We start from the raw sequence: 17,061 nt of genomic DNA, 5'->3' as shown, positions 1-17,061 counted from the left end.
CTCCACAGTTCCAACAACCTTTCTGGGTAGTAGCCTTTGCTGCCGTGGCATCTTCCCTGTGTTGAAGTTGCCGGCATTGAGCTCTCTTGTGCCTAGGTTTGTTACAGTGCCAGCAAAGTCCCTCAAACTTCTCTGAGAGCTGCTCTTTTCTGGCCTTGAATCCTGATGACTGTACAAACCTTGGTACCTCTGTGCTGGACTTAATGTAAGATTCGAATTCAAGAGCTCTGGCAATTGCATCTTGCAAAATACAGGGGTGAGCTTGCTTTACATGTATCTTCAGTTGTGGACTGTCCAAGGCATCTACAAACTGATCCCTCAGTAACAGGTTGAGGACATCGGGTGGTGCAGTTGGGTAGGCCTTGTGTGCCATACTTTCCAAATCCTATGCCAGTTCTTGCAGGCTTTCCCCTTTAGCATAGACTCTAGTCCTAAACCTAGCCCTGTAGACTTCGGACTGATTTTGAGTTCCATACCTAATTTCTAGAGCAGCTACAAGTGCTCTATAGTTGTGCCTGTCATCTGTCCAAGTATTTCCAGTGGTTGTGCCTTCAAGCTTGTTGCCAGGTATTCTGCTTTCTGCTCCTCTGTCCATCCATTCATTTCTGCCAGGAGCTCAAATTGTACTCTATATGCTTCCCATGGTGCCTTCCCATTGAATTCCTGTGGCTTCCTTCGTACTAGATCACCCCTATTGCTGACACTCATGTCTGGAATGTGACTTCTGGCAGGACTGAAGATGTCTGCATTAGGGTTTAGCTGCAGGTTCTGGAAGGAGCTTCCTGTTGTCTGGGGCTGATTAGGTCCATGGCTAATGTATCCGCCTTGTGTATCATCCTTTAATGTATTTAATTCACTTTGAAATTTACTAATATTTTCCATTTGTACTTCTTGTTTCCTTTCTTGTTCCAGTTGCCACTGGTGCTGGTTTTTTGCCACTGTTGTAGTCTCTCTTCTTGTTCATTTTCTTTCTCCTCCAACCACTGCTGCAGTCTTTCTTCTTGTTTATTTTCTCGTTCTTCATGTTTCTTTTCTTTTTCCTCCAACAACTGCTGTAATCTCTCTTGTTTTATTTTTCATTCTTCTTGTTTCTTTTGCTGTTCTTGTATTGCTACCATCAAATCTGCTAAGCTGTAGTTTGATTTGCCACTTCTTGTTTCCCTTTTTTTTTCTTTTCCCACTCTCTGACACCAATTTGTTACGTCTCTGGTTGTTTGTTAATTTCTGGTAAAAATTCTGTCTGAGAAACTTCAGTGATACAAGTCCTTTCTTGATTAACCTGGTTTTTTCTTCCTCCATACAAACTTTGTAATACACAGAATTTCCACAGTCAGGATGTTTCTAAACTTAACTTCTTTTATAACACACGCTTTAACTCACAGTGATTCACACACTTTACTTACGGTGCCTACTGTTCACTTGACTCAATTATCTATCTCTTCAATCCCACTGGTTTTTCTTGCCAGGCTTATATACTAAAAAGAGGGCATCTCGATTGCACTTGGGCCTTCATGATCATTCGAGAAACTCCAGCCCGAACAACAGCCACTTACGTTTAATCAATAGATAATTAACAATAACTCAATTAAATATACAGAATTTACAAACACAAAATTAAAAGTTAAAGCTTGGAATGGTCTATTCTTTCATTGGGGTGTGTGTCTATTAACTTGTTGTTAAACAAATGTTTAAACAACTCTAATTATTCAATTATGTACAAGCCGCCCAGTGGCAGATAACAATACGAAGAATTAAATTGTGGCAGATTGCTATAAGTTCTTCAAATACCTATAGAATGATAGGTTTCTTTTTGGTGACTGTGAAACACGTAAATACACAGTTTGATTTGTATTGTTCTTTTAATTTTTACATTTACAGTATCTGAAGTTACACGTGTCAGTTTTCATATTTAATACAAGAAAATTAATATGAATATATATGGACCAAAAATCAGTCTTTTGTAAAGGTTAATGTTTTGCTAGTATGATTTAATATTTCTTTTATAATGATGGCTTTTTACATGTAATTAGTTTATGTATGAGTTAGTTTATGTATTTTTATGTGTTATTAGCTTAATGTTTGCTATTTTATAGTTGGGTTCAGTCCAGTGTATGTGTGTAATATTGAGGAATCAAAATAATACAAATATGATTTCATAAGTGAAATATAAAAGTGTAGCAGAATGGATAAAAAAAACAAAAAACAGATGAATTTATTTTGAGTGAAGAAAAATGTAATTTTTCATATTTAACTCAACTTTTATATTGGGTTAATAAATAGTAATCTTACTATTTGTATGGAAAAAATTGATAAATTTTTTGTAATCCATGTATTTACATACCATATAATATGGAAATCAAAGGGCTACTTTGTTCCATCAAGATTGTCTCAACTCCCAGCCTCCCTCAACAAAGAGAAACTAGTCATTAAATCTAGTGCTGGTCCAATAAATATTCATCAATACTTTTATAACTGTTGTAAAATTGTAGCTGTAAATGATAGTTCCATACATTTACTGCCCTGTTGGATAAAACTGCCTAAACTGGAAATGTATCTGATCTCACTAGACTTTAAGTTTATGACCTTTTAAACTACTTTGCTTAGGATTAAAAAAAAGAAAAGTGATGCATAATCTTATCAGTTCCCATAATAATATTGAATCTTTCTATTCAGTCAGATCATCCCTACATTCTCTTTTCAAGAGAAAGAACAAGTAAAAAGATACGTCTTTTGTTATATGACAACCCATTCATCCCTAGAATCATCCTATTAGTCCTCCTCCAAACTATCTCCATCCTCTTTAGACTTGCAATCAATATTCACATATATGCATGCACTTGCACTTACGTACATTTATATGTTTTTCACAATTATCTGTATTACATCAAAGGCATGCAAGTGATTACTCAGCTTTGCACAACCATAGTGAGATAATTATGTAAAAATACAACATGTCTATTATAGATGTATGTACCAACAAATATATGATTCTATCAGCAAAACTGTTTACAAAACTGTTAATTTATACAAAGTATTATATTATTCTAAAGTTAAAATGTCAGTGACTATAGCATCCAAAAGCATTTAGGATATTTCATCTGTCAAACATAATCAAAACAAGAGATGCAAAACTAGAAAGTAAGTTATAGATTCAATAAGTAGTTAGGATCTGTGTGCTAGAATCCACTATGTCCCATATCCTCCTACTGCTCACTGTCTTCTGCCAGTTGTGGACATAATATTTGCAGTTAAAGACATAAAAATAGAAATCTGATATCATCAGCCACTATTGATTTCTGTCAAAAAATAAAAATGTCATTAATGTAAATGAGAATTAGAAATGGTCCCAGCACAAATCCCTGAGTCACACCAATTGTTATATTAATCTCGTTAGCCTGAAATCCTTTAAAAACAACTCTTTGCTCCCTCCCACCTTCCACCCACCTAGCTAACCACCAGTATAGTTATTTTATTTATGTCCTGCTCTGACTGAGGTTGTTTTTTTCACAAGTCTTTTATGTGGCACATTATCAAAAGCTTTCTGAACATCCAAGTAAACCAAATAACCTTATTTACCCTCATCAATATAAGAAGTAGTTTCCTCAAACAAGTTTCTATGTTAATAAGGCAGGATCTTCCCTTTGTTTAAACCATGTTGGCTGTCTGCCAAAATTAAAAAGCATATTTTATCAAACTCTAAAGCTTTTGCCATAACTGAAGTAACTGTAAGAACTTTTGAGTGAAAGCAAAGAAGAATGTATTATGATATATCAACCACACTACATTTGCCATATCCAATGCTGATGAGGATTTGCCCAGTACCAGGGTTCATCAGGCCAGCTGGGATATGACAGACATAATAGTGGTCTAGGTGCATTTAGTCTAACTGGTCTAAAATTCCCTAGGCAATGCTTATCTCTCCCTTTAAAAATTCGAGTAACATTATCCACTCTTCAGTCTTCTTGGACCTGCCTCTATCAAAAATGATAGCATATTTTGCCTCTCAGTTATAAAACCATTGAACAAATCAAGTTATTGTTTACTGTTAAATACAAGTCCTAAGTGTACCTGGAGTGTGTATTTTCAGTTCAAAATTCTGTATATCAAAGTATTTGTCCTCTAAAATTACTAGAAAATATTATACTACATATTAAATTTATTCGTATTCAATTTCTTGCACACTGCAAATGTGTTTAAAGCTGTGTTTTTGTACCTGCAAGATATGTGTGTGAGATATGCATTGTTAAAGAGATGTAAAAAGTAGTAGCATGAACAAAGGTTAACACACGAGTTAAATTTTTATGTAGGGAACAGAAGCAGTCAAGATAAATGTTGATACTGAGAGTAATCTTGTTGCACCTCATCAAAAAGTAATACAGGTGAGTATAAGATGACGAATTAATACTACTGGCTAAACATTTTTGTCATTACCTTGTGTTCCCTTGAGCCAGTTGTAATCTTAGTTTATCTTGGAAAGATATAAATATGGATCACTTTCTCAAACTCTGAAATTATGAGGCTCATTTTATCTGGCTGATTGGATTGGTGACCATTTGCAAAACATGTTTTCAAGTTGAAGATATTCAAACCCCCCTTGAAAATACATGAACTCCTTAAACTGCAGTAGCTGATGATACAATGGATCAGCATAGTGGTAGGCCTCAAGTCTCTTAATGTTCATCTTATGGGTGTGCTTTTTGCTCTTTTGCTTAAATTACATACAGTAGAGATTTTTCTTTCCTTGACATTCTTTTTTATGTGTGGAATCATTTACACGGAACTTTAATTGGACCAAAATAAATGTGGTCTAATGAAAAATGGAAGACCAAGTATAAGACAGAATTTGTGAAAATTAGGGATGTTTTTTTACAACTCAAAACATATTAGACTTACTAAATGTCACAAATTCCATAATTATTTGCAATCTCATAAGTTATTTGTTATTAATCCAAAGAATCTGTTCATGTATTACGATACAGATTTATAGATTTCATAAAGTATTTCATTCATTTTAACATGCTCATACTTTATTGCTATGTCAAAAATCTTGAAAAATATCTAAAAACAATGTCTTATTTTATGACATAGTATGATATCTTTGTACTAAGTCCAAATCAGAGGTTCTTTTCAGCAAATTTCTTAAAATAAAAATAAAAAAGATTACAACTAACTTTTGTGTCCTACTGATCTATTGCACTAATCTGCATATATATAGTATAGTATACATTTAGTATATTATCCTCTCTGGCTTCCAGGGGCCTGTGTGGCCCCCAGACTCTCTGGCCTCTGTGGGCTGGGACTGAGAACCAGCCAGAAGTTTAATTTGCTGTTGTCATCCTTGATTTGTAGTGATGTATCAGTTTTGTGTTTGGAAAAAATCAAGTATTTTTTTTTCTCTATTTACAGACTACATAGATACCACATGCACACGCAGACACTTCTTAAGTGTCCAATTTGCACTTGTATAATTCATACATAAATATGTGTACTTTAGCTGTAGAAAACTGTTGAAATTCTGTTTCACCACATCCAATGGTAATAGACATACATAAAATTCTAACTTGGTGGTATAACAAAAAGACTAAAAATTCTAACGACTGAAACTTTATAAAAGTTCTTAACGTTGTCAAATTCTTTATGTAGATTTTAGAAAGCAGAGGTACCAACCTTTCCTATTTTGATGGAATTCTCCTGATTTTTAATCCTAGATTACACTATTATGATTATTGTCTAGAAATTCCAATTAAATAATTTTGTGGGTTTGGTACCAGAGGAGCTGAGAAATTTGTTATGTGGAAGTGAAATAAAACAATGACACCATCAAGATCATAGTCATATAAGTGTTTGTACTTCTGCAGCTGTACTCAAGCACTTTCTTAACACTGAATAAAATATTAGCCAGTCAGAAATCATATTAATAGTTAGCATACGCAGAAGTTGGGACAGCCGTGTTAGTTTGATGGGAAAGACATTGAAATAAAGCCATCTAGGCATAAATGCATGTCTGAAAAACAACAATAAGATTGTTGGTATATTTACTACAAAAACTAAATCTATAAAGTAAACTAGAGATGAAAATAATGGAAAACAACCAGTTACATATGGTAACCCTGATATAGACCTCTTGCCAGTCATGAGTGCTGCAGAAAGTTGAGTTTGAAAATACTGCTGACTGGGTGTGCATTAAAGCATCCATGCATTTTGTATGCTTTTTATGTTGCAAATTTCAGCATTACTCACAGTGTGAAGGTAACTATAGAAATTAAGCCATTCCATTTTTCTGTTCTTATAGTTTTTATAGGCTTCCATTCCTATTTTACATCAGTTAAGGATAGCATATCTGAAAAAGTGCTTTTGACATGATGCTCCAGATTAATAACTAAACTTTTCATAAATATGAATGAAACTGAAGAGTTCTAATAAAAGACCAGTTTACAATTTTCATAACAATTATCATGAGTAAAAACAACTATCTTAAACAGGTGTGTGTTATGTATATTTATGCTTTATATTTATATAGTGAACGTGAATGTATTTTTTCATTTTTTTGGAGGTTTGGCAGAAAGAGCAGAAACTGTCCTTTTTATTACTGACAGAAAAAAAAAATTCAGCCTATGCTGTAACTTCTCCATTTGTTGTTTGTAGCAATGTTGTGACTGCCAGTTTTACAGCAGTTATTTACTTAAGATCTCTATAATAAAAAGTAAGTCAGATATATTTGTATTTGTCATTTACTTATATATTATCAGTAAAATCTTGTTTACTCATTTTCAGCAGTTGGAAATATTTTAACTTCATGGTTTATAAAAACCTGGGTTTGATATATTGAATAATAAGGTTAAACTTTAACTTTCATTTGTGAAAATCATCTTATTAACTGTGTGTGTGTGTGTGTGTGTGTGTGTGTGTGGAAGTGATCTTAATCTTTAGTTTTTTGAAGTAACATTACTAATCTTCTGTTTTTGAAGGTGATATTATTAACTATATGTTTGTGGAAGCGATTTTTACCAGCTTTGTTTTGGAGAAGAGATCTCAGTAACTTTTTATTTGTGAAAAAAATTTTTAACCTTTTGTTTGTTGATGTATTTGAAGGAGTGATCTTATCATTATGCTTAGAAGATAAATATAATAAAAGATCACTCTAGAAAACATACTATAGGTATAGTGTCCATTACTTGGAACCTTTAAACAATTATTTATAATAGCCCTATTAAATAACCAGACATTGAGGAGGACAAAAAAGTTAATGAGGTAAATTATATAATTGAAATGAAAAATAATTTGTCATCAGTACAAAGTAAATACTTTTAAATATTGCTAATTGACGTTTACTTTCTTTAAAGTTAGGAATTGTTGAACAAACTAATTTTTTCAGATTAATTTATTTATAGTCACTGATTGAGTTAGTTCTATCTGTTATAAGACACTGACATAACATAATAAAGAACTTTAGTGTTCTGTTTTCAAGAAAGTGGTGTTTGTGAGTGCAATGCTTGAACTTGTTATATAGAATAATAGTTGATATGGTAGAAAGCATAAAAGATGTTCTAAAAGTTGCATGGATCTTCATCATTTGAAGGTCTAACTACTGCTTAATAATTATTACATATTGAACTGTATGAAGTTATCTATGCTATTCTTGAATCAACAGGAAGATGTGCATCTTCGAGCTCCTCCTAGCTGCTTCTCAGATCAGTGTATGATGGAACGCCAAGGCTATTTTCCTCATCGCAGCAGAGGTAGTCGACGACATCACAGCAATTATCGTGTACGGTGTTTTAAAAACACTAGGAGGAGAGAAATAAATAGTAACCAGGTTTGTATTATTTTTACACTTAAGTTAAAAAATATAAACTTTCTCTGATTTTTCACTCTCTCCCAGTGGCTCAGCAGTAAGCCTCTGGGCTTATAACACTAAAAACTGAGTTTCGATACATATGATGGGCACAGCACAGATAGCCTATTGTGCAGCTTTGTGCTTAACGACAAAGAAATTGATCTTTAAACAACATCTGAATCTACTAATTTGTCAGAACAATTATATATGTATTTATAGTTTCAAAAGGAATCCTTGAAACCAGGAGCAAAAATTAGCAAAGAAAACAAAATAATGAATAAAACTTATTTTAAAATACCCGTCAACTAAATAAAATACTGTATTATCTAAAATTTCAAATTCATTACTATTCTTTTTAAATACAAATGATTAAAAGAAAATGGTTAAGAAAATTTATTGCCTAGCTAGAAAAACAATACACTGATTCTTAATAAAGTTTTATACATTCAAATAGTGATATCAGTCCAAGAACCCCATCATGGCCATTGGCCTTATGAAATACCATTTCAAAACTATAGAATTTGGAGATGTTGGTTGAATTAAAAATATTGAGACGTACTTTTACACATAATAATGTGTTTTTATTTATAAAAAAATGCTGGTGTTACTGTTTTAACATTTTCTAATAGCTTTTAGGCTTAAGATAACAGAATTATGCTTTCTTTTATTATATTTTTAGGGGACATAGTTTTTTTTATAAAGTCCTTGACAATTGATGGATATCCTAAAACTACATCCAATTTGATTATCTTTGAAATGTGGTTGGTTGCCTAGGTTAACTTGTATAGTTTGGGGCTAAGCATTTGATTACCTTTATTGGCTCTTCTAAGTCAGAAATACATTTCAGATTGTATGAGTAATGCGAGCAAGGATTCAAGTCCTTGAAATGTACTTTAGTAGAAGCCCTGATGTGTGATATCCATGACAGGATTTGAATTCCTGCTGGAACTGATGAAGATGATAGTGGAGTCAAAGTAGAATTGTTCACAGTCACAGGATGGAGTAGAATGTAATTATGTATACTAGTTATGAGCTCACACCTCCAGAATGTACATACTGCAAAGTGAAGAACTGCTTGCAGTTGTCTTTGTGAAACACTTCTAACATTTTTTGTATGGTCAAGTGGACCATGCATCATTGAAATATTTCATGAACTTTAAACACTCCAAAGGCATGACAGCACTGCAAGAATATAATTTAATAATATATTATAATCTGGGTCTTCAACATGGAAATGTAGATGAATTATCTCACTGAACAGTGAGGCTCTGTCTATTCACTGAATGTCCAGACTCTAAACAGCATGTAGGAGTTAAGACCATTTCTACTGATATTAATGCTTTAGGAGCTCTAGATGGAGTAACAGAAAGACCCACATATAGCATGGGTGCTCCTTGTCATACAGCAAGGGGAAATGTATACAACTCACATTGAGGGATATAGCATGGACACGTAACCTACAGCACTTTAATATCAGTTTGTAGTATAGGAGGGTGTGCTGTACTACTGCTAACCAATGAACAGTGATTTTCATCCTGTGTTACAACTAGTGGTTCCCAGGACTCTGAGGAACAAAATTCTCCAGGCTTTGCATAACACAAAAACTGAAGGTCACCAAGGTGTCACACAAACATGCACCAAAATTTGACAGCAGATCTTCTAACCACATTCAAGTTGAGATGTTCAGTGTTGGTGTGAATACTGTATGATGTGTGCCATCCAGAAGAAAAGTTAGCTCAAACAGGCTAAACTTCAACAATTCATTATTGGTTGACCTTTTGGAGAGTATAGCCCATGATATAGCTGGTCTACTCCAAGGGATGAAAAAAGTATCATATTTGTTCATTACATATTTCACAAAGTGGTCCAAGGTTTTCTGACTAGTTGATATTTCCATACAGCCTGACCTGAAGCACCTGAAGAGATCTACTTGGAACAGGAAGCAGACTTTAACAGCCACCTGTTTATAAAGTTGTATGTGTAATTTTAAGTTTGGTGAAGATGTGAACTTCATTATTTATGTCAGCCCCAGTCTGATGGGTTGTGGGAAAAGGTGATAGCTGTCAAGTATATACTTGTTAAATTTGTTAACCCAGATCAAACTGAATAGGATAATCATTTGCCCTAAACCATGATTAGTATATCATGCAGTTGAACAGAGATCAGTGACTCACTGAATATGCTTATATTTGGTTGAGAAGTTTTGCTTCTGGTCGACATAATGTATGGTCCTCCACCTATATCAGAAGTCCCACAGCTCCCACATGAATATGTGGAGTGTTTGAGGTCTGCATTAGTTGACTTACATCTGTATGTGACCAAAGAACCTCTGGTGATCTGGGTTGATCATGAAGAGTCAGATGATTAGGTGTTCAATTTGAATGATGATAAAAACTCATGAGAAGTTATCTCACTATGAAGATGAGGAGGTAAGAGCTCAATGCACTTTCTGATTGTCATAATGAGTCAGGTGAAGAAATGCCAAGTCCAGAGGCTATGATCAGCTCTGATAGTCCCCAGAACCACCAATTTTGATCTCCAAACCAACACAGCTGGGATTGAACCCAGATCTACATCTAGGATGGTCAGGTAATTGAAAAACTACTGACTGAAATGGTGCTGTGATCATTTTCCTTCCAAGCCTCTGAATGGTGACACAAAGCATCATGTACGTGGGAAGCCCATGGATGTGTGTCACAATGAAAAATAACAATGCTAAAGGACAGGAATGAAAAATAAAACATTAGAAATAAATTATATGTGAAAATGTAAAGGCATGCAATTAAGAATATAACCAAAAGAAGATGGTATTAACATATTCCTTTTTTAAACATTTCATTCCACTATATGTTGATTATAATAGCTAGAGTTAGCGATATGTTAGGAGAAATATAAAATAAAATATAAACAACTTATGCTATTCATTTAGAAGATTCTAGAAGTTATGGAAAGGAAATTTGAAAACTATAAGATAAAAAAAGTATTTTTATACTTAACATGAAAATTAATTTCTGTATTGCATGATTAAAGGGAATATTTTTGCATTTAATCTTTGTTCAAGAGTATTTTGCATGATGAAGGGTTTGATTATGTAAATTATTTCTTTGGTAAATAATTTTTCTCTATATTTTTATCATTTGATTGTGAAAAAGGTTTAATATTTTGAAGTTAGTGTAGCATCAAGGGTTTTCTTACATATTTTATTTCACATCAAGACAGAAGAGGGTTTTGGCTTATGTAATGTATTTCATTGCTTAAGGGTCATGATGTCTCTGAGATGTGTGTTTGAAATCCAGAAAGGATTAATTCAATTCTTCACCAACATGAGTTTAAAATTTATTGATTTTTAACACTGGATCTCTCCCTCAGCCATAGATGCCTTTCTGGCAAGGATTTAACATTAAAAATTCCAATATTTATCCAATTTTGGTGAAACTTGTACAGAATGTTTACAATTTCTAAACCAGACAGACATTGACTAAGCTATGACTGGCCACATCATTAGCAAAAACCTGTTAGTTGATAACAGCACTATTTGTTCCATGTAAGCTTTCTTCCTTGCCAGTTGTTGCATCTGTTTTTCAAACCAGAGTCCAATAGGTCTTCAGCCGATAGCTCCAAGCCCTGGTGACCATGACTGTAACTTGTTACTCTTTGCCATGTCATCATCATCATTCACTGTTATTCCCTCGGTTACTTGCATGTGCTTGGTTCCAAGTTGTTCAAATTGCAACTTGTGCAGCTGCTTTGGATGTATTGGATGTATCACTATAGATTTTCTGACAGTCCTTGTTGAGACATATCCATCTGTCAAGCCCAAAGATGCTGTGGCAGCACTCAAAAATAGGTTTAGTGCTGAAAAGGATAGTAGTTGTAGTCTTCTTTTAGATCAGAAGATCAAGGTTTCCAACCACAAACAAATAATGAAGAAAGGTTGTATAATTTGCTTTAAGAATAAGAAATAATAATCAGTTAGTATGTGTGTGACCATTGCTGGTAAGATGGCACATCCACTCCAAATCCTGTTTCTCTTTGACTGTTCATAACTCCCAAAGGAAATGCAATACCATCATTATATATTGCATATTTGAATACAGCAGATTCTAGATTTCCAATGGTGTATACAACACCACCAAGAAACAACTACACATTTTTACTGAAGTCCAGAGGCTATTACAAGCTATATGGTTTTATGAAGTTAAAATTTAAAAACATATGTCGTCGCTTTTTATGTAGTTTATGTATCTTAGTGTCTGTGTATATAAATATAATTTTATAAGCCCCTATTAATGTAGTTTATATATGTTAGTGTCCGTGTGTGTGTGTATGAAAATATAATCCTAATGATGTGGGATAGCAAATTTTTATATTTTTGTTTGGTTATGGTTTTGTTTACTGTTCATTTATTATTCCTTCTATTGTTTAGTTTAACTATGAAGTTTTAGTTTTATTCAAAGTGATAACTCATCTTCTAGCTAGAGAAAAGTATACTTTTGTCTTCAACTTATGTGTAATTTTGACCACTTGTCATGTTTTCTGCTTACTAGTGCAGAATACAAAAAATACAAATGTGTTGTTCACAGCATTATTTACATTTGCTGTTGTATTCCATTATTTTTATTTTACCCAGCTTGACATTGTTTTGTTTAATGTCCTGCTGAAAAAAGGTTAAGTACTGTGTAATTTGTGCCCAGAATTTTTACTAGTTCCCAAAACACATTTAATTGTTAATATAATTATTTGGTATCTAAAAGTGTTTTTTTATTTGAATTTTGTAGGATCATCTGTCAGATAAAGAAGAAAGTAAAGTGAACCTCAACTTAGAGATGACTGAAAAAAAGAAAAAAGAATATGAATTATTGAAAACTGCACGTATACAGACTGGCCAAGAGCTGGTTAATCAGTCTAAAACTACGAGTAGATACTGTAGACGAGACCTGGAAACAAGTAGTCACGGGTATGTTTTCAGTCAGGATTGAAGATTTTTTTCAAATTTCATTTAAATATCTTTTTTGTCATTCTTTTAACTACTGATAAATAAAAATATAATTTATGCCATTGTATAAAATAATTTAATACCTAGATTTATTATATGAAGTAAATAGTGCTATATTACCATAGAATAAATCCAACAACTTAAAGTACACATATTGCTAATATATCTTTCTAACATAACTCGGCAGCAAGAGATTGAATACAAAGTGTATGGTGTTTATTAAAAAATCAATGAATGAAAGTAAAGAAGAGTATATAATAATATGTCAACCACACTGTGTATATCTGCTATATCCAATGCTGACAAGGCATTTCACCCTATACACGGGATCTTCAGGCTAGCAGGGGTAAGACACATATTTTAGTGGTTGAGATACTATTCATATTAGAAAATAACTTGACAACAACAGTTATAGTGTGAACTGGATTACAATTCCATGAAATTCATCAAGCAGAGGCAAAAGAACTGTAGAATGTCAGATATTATTGAATAAGGGTATAAAAGGACTTTTTGTTTTAAATATTGAATGAACTCAATTTTATCATAATTGAAACAAAATTACTTTTTGAGATATGTAATTCATTTATTAATTTAATCATAAATTTATCTTGCAGGTTAATTAACATTTCTGGTAGCAATCTCTAATTTTCACCATATTAAGGCTGTCAAATACAAAAGAAAAGAAAATGGATTTCTGGTAACGGATAGAAATGTAACAGTTCAAATATTAATTAGAACTTGCAGCAACTTCCGCTGTAATAACATTATTACACAGAAGATTAATGAACTTATACATGGTTATCATTGTTTATGTACTGTAGATTTACCAAAGCAGAAAGAACCTCAAGTAAATCAGATTCCCAAGAAAAAGGTTGGTTCAACATACTGGTGTTCATTCAGAAAAAGTAATAATGGTGATGTATTGGTTAAAAATAAAAAATTAATGTTTAATGTAATTTCTAAATTTTAGGAAAGATTAAATTGATTATAACAATATAACAAAAGTAAATATATTATTGATTTGGTATTTCAGAGCTCAAAGTGTTTTTTGAGATAAAATAATAAATATCCCATTATAGTTTTCCCCATAAATGTTTTGTTAGAAAATAGAAATACTGAAAAAAAAAAAAGAGAGAGGTCTACATATAAGTGCATATGCACATTTATATAATTGTTTTACAATATCTGTGCCCTTGCTTAGTGTGTTTATAGCTTCTGAAAAAATGTTTGATTTGTGAAAACTAAAGAAAGAATATTTCCCTCATTTCTTTATTTCTTATCTTTTTTACCATTGTAGGTTTTTTTTAACAAATGTGTGGTGCTTCAGAAGGTGAAAGATCTTTTCAATGTTTTTGAGTTAAAGGTTATTTATAAATCAGCTTTATAGAGCAAGTTTTTGTTTATTCCAGAAAAAGTTTTGTGTGTTTTCGTGTCTTTAATTTATGCATTTGATGTTGCATTTCTAAGTAAATTTTTCTTCAATATGAAAACAGCTCTGCTTCTATTAATTTAAGATAGTAAGTCGTTTGATCAACAGCAGCACCTTATCTTTCTCAAACATAGTGACCATATGATGTGTGTGATTGGAAGTTTTTAGAATATTTGTTGCCTTTTCTGATTCATATTTTTATACAGTCACAACCAACAATTTTTCTTGTTTAGGAAAAAATTGGAGATCATGGAGAAGTGAAAGGTCTTGGCATGGAGGACCAGTTGTCACAAATAGGAAGGGACAGAGGGGCATGGAAAGAGGTGAGCCCTGAGTTTTTGTAATGTTCTTCTTTGTTATTCATGTAATGAATGTTCTGAGGCTACCTCAGTTTCTAAACTGAACAAATCATTTTCAAAATGAATGAAAAAAATATTATTGAAAAAGTCCATGCTGTCTCCATGGTAGGTACTGATAGCATTTATTAATCCTTTCCAGAAAAGAGAGGTATCACTGATATTTCCTGTTATCTTTCTTCTTATAGTGAAAATACTTAAATATATTGTATAAAACTTTGTTCAAAGTTTATAAATATTGTCTTGTATTTTAGGTTCTGAAATGTTTAAAGATTTTGGTGTTAAACACAGCTTTCAGAAACAATAAATATACTTTGTTAGACTTTTATTTTTTGTTCTTTATAAAAAAACAAACATTTTATATAACCAGTGAGTTTTAACTTGTTTAATATTTGTCAATATATTTATTTTAATACTTTATTTTGTCAATTGAGCAGTCAGTTTTTCCTATAAATCATACAAACATGGTTTGGCTGACAAGGATTACCTGATGAACAATGACATCACCCTTAAATATGGCAAAACCATTAATTTTGGTAGGCATAGCAGAACATTAATTTGCCAATAATAATTTTGGTTCAATTTAGTTTATGTCTAATAATTATAGTTTATTTTAAATAAATAAAAAGTTCTTGTATTTGTGTGTGTTGTTTGAACACACTACACTTAACAGTATATTAAATAAGGATTTGTATCATCCAAATAGTTTCCTGTTGCAGGCCATAGCTCACCATACTTGTTAAACTGTGACATCCTTATGTGATTTCCTGTCATAGAAGGACATAATATAACATAAAAACATACCAGGAACATGAAGAACACCATCAGAAGCTATTAAAAAAAAATCTTAAGCATACAAATAATTGAGAAGTATTTCAAAACTTTGTTTTGGGGTTGCTTCATTACCCTTGGCTGAACCCAACTCATTCTTTTTTTTAAAAGCATAACTAATTTGCACATAGCCCTATCAAAATTTAAGTCACATAGCATTAAGGCTTAACACCTCTATATTTTTGTTGATTATTGGCTTCAGGCTTTTTACCTCTTTTTTTTCAAAGTTAATAACCATTAAGATTTCTCAAGGCATCGTCAAATAATGCAATAAATGTGGTTTTAACTAATAAATTAGCAATTGGATAAATAGAAAATGTGGAAACATGTAAACATGCTGAATTTTAACTGGTAGAAATATATATGAGCTTAGAAGCAAACAAAAAAATTATTTTAAAAAAAGCAACTAAAAGTGTGCAATGTTTACAGATGTTTTGGTTCATGTGCCTAGAGACATAATAGAAGTGAACGTTTTTTAAACTTTTATTTATGAAATAAACTAAACAAGCATTATACAGTGCTAAAATATCAGTTCTACAACATTTTTTTTGAAACAGAATTAAACTTGAAAATTAAGTTGTGAGCATGCACTTAAATTGACCTGAGCATATGCTAGTCAGGAGAGGATTAACTGATATTTAAAGACACTGTGTTTTCAAGCTTTCAGAGCTAAACTCGGCTACTGTGTAAAGTTTGTTAAACTCAGTTCTGTTAGACAGGTCACTACACTAACAATGATGCAAAGATTCTGTGTATTGTTTGGTTTGTTAAATTTTTTTAATTGTTGTGAAGGGCAATTTATCAGACATCAGTAAATTTGAGTTTATCATGAAAAACTGTATAATGAACAAAATCCATATCCCTGCTGGTTCAGAGCAATAAAGCACTTTAAATGTTTTCGTGATGGTAAATCATAAAGATATATCTACATAAAGATATTAAGTTATTACTAGGTCATACAAGTAAAAATAAATTTCTTTCTTTTACTTATACAGTGTACAAATCCATAAAAAAATTAAACTGAAATGTAAAAAACTTGTATGTGATATGTTGTTTGCTTAATAGTTTATCATACAACTAAATTCGGTGACGAGGAACCCACTTTGAGACTAATAATGGATGGAGACGGCTTGACAATATTCCTGTCAACGTCAAATTCTCACAAAAACCTGGCCCTAAATTAAAATCGTTACTAAACAAAAATTATTTAGAATCATACAATACCAACGTCATTTACAAAATAACATGCAATAACTGCCCAGATTTCTACATCGGAGAAACAGGAGAAAATTGGAAACCAGATTGACAAAACACAATAAAAAAACCGTCCCATGTTTTTCACCATTGCAACTCAAAAAATCATAGTATATCTATTAAAAACACAGTCATTTTAAACAAAGAACCCAGCATAAACAAACGAAAAATCAAGGAATCCATACTTAATTGAACAAAACAACCCTACTCTAAACCAACACCCTGGGGTTCCTAGATACATCTTCTAAGTTTCGCAACAGTTCCAGTCATGTGACTTCTTTGTTCAGTACTGGATATATATATATCCGTGTCAGTGTAAATTACTTGTACCTGATGATGACAAAACCTTAGTCGAAAC

General features: G+C 32.3%; 1 protein-coding gene across 6 annotated transcripts in view; it reads left to right on the top strand.

Moving 5' to 3' along the window:
• Nucleotides 1-17,061, top strand: part of LOC106469842 — a 30,054-nt gene that overhangs the window by 7,571 nt on the left and 5,422 nt on the right. For 2 of the 6 annotated variants that reach the window (XM_022399196.1, XM_022399188.1), the window contains exons 3-7: nt 4,308-4,379; nt 7,652-7,816; nt 12,616-12,794; nt 13,655-13,704; nt 14,496-14,585. In XM_022399196.1, the coding sequence (XP_022254904.1) occupies nt 4,308-4,379; nt 7,652-7,816; nt 12,616-12,794; nt 13,655-13,704; nt 14,496-14,585 (556 nt within the window). Of the gene's footprint in view, nt 1-4,307; nt 4,380-6,645; nt 6,704-7,651; nt 7,817-12,615; nt 12,795-13,654; nt 13,705-14,495; nt 14,586-17,061 lie in introns of all 6 variants that reach the window. The other 4 variants (XM_022399204.1, XM_013930357.2, XM_022399208.1 and 1 more) reach the window with 3 other exon arrangements.

Source organism: Limulus polyphemus, unplaced genomic scaffold (genome assembly GCF_000517525.1).
Source record: "Limulus polyphemus unplaced genomic scaffold, Limulus_polyphemus-2.1.2 Scaffold99, whole genome shotgun sequence".
Taxonomy (NCBI): Eukaryota; Metazoa; Arthropoda; class Merostomata; order Xiphosura; family Limulidae; genus Limulus; species Limulus polyphemus.
Note: the sequence above shows the minus strand (reverse complement) of the source record. Positions and strands in the feature narration are given on the sequence as shown.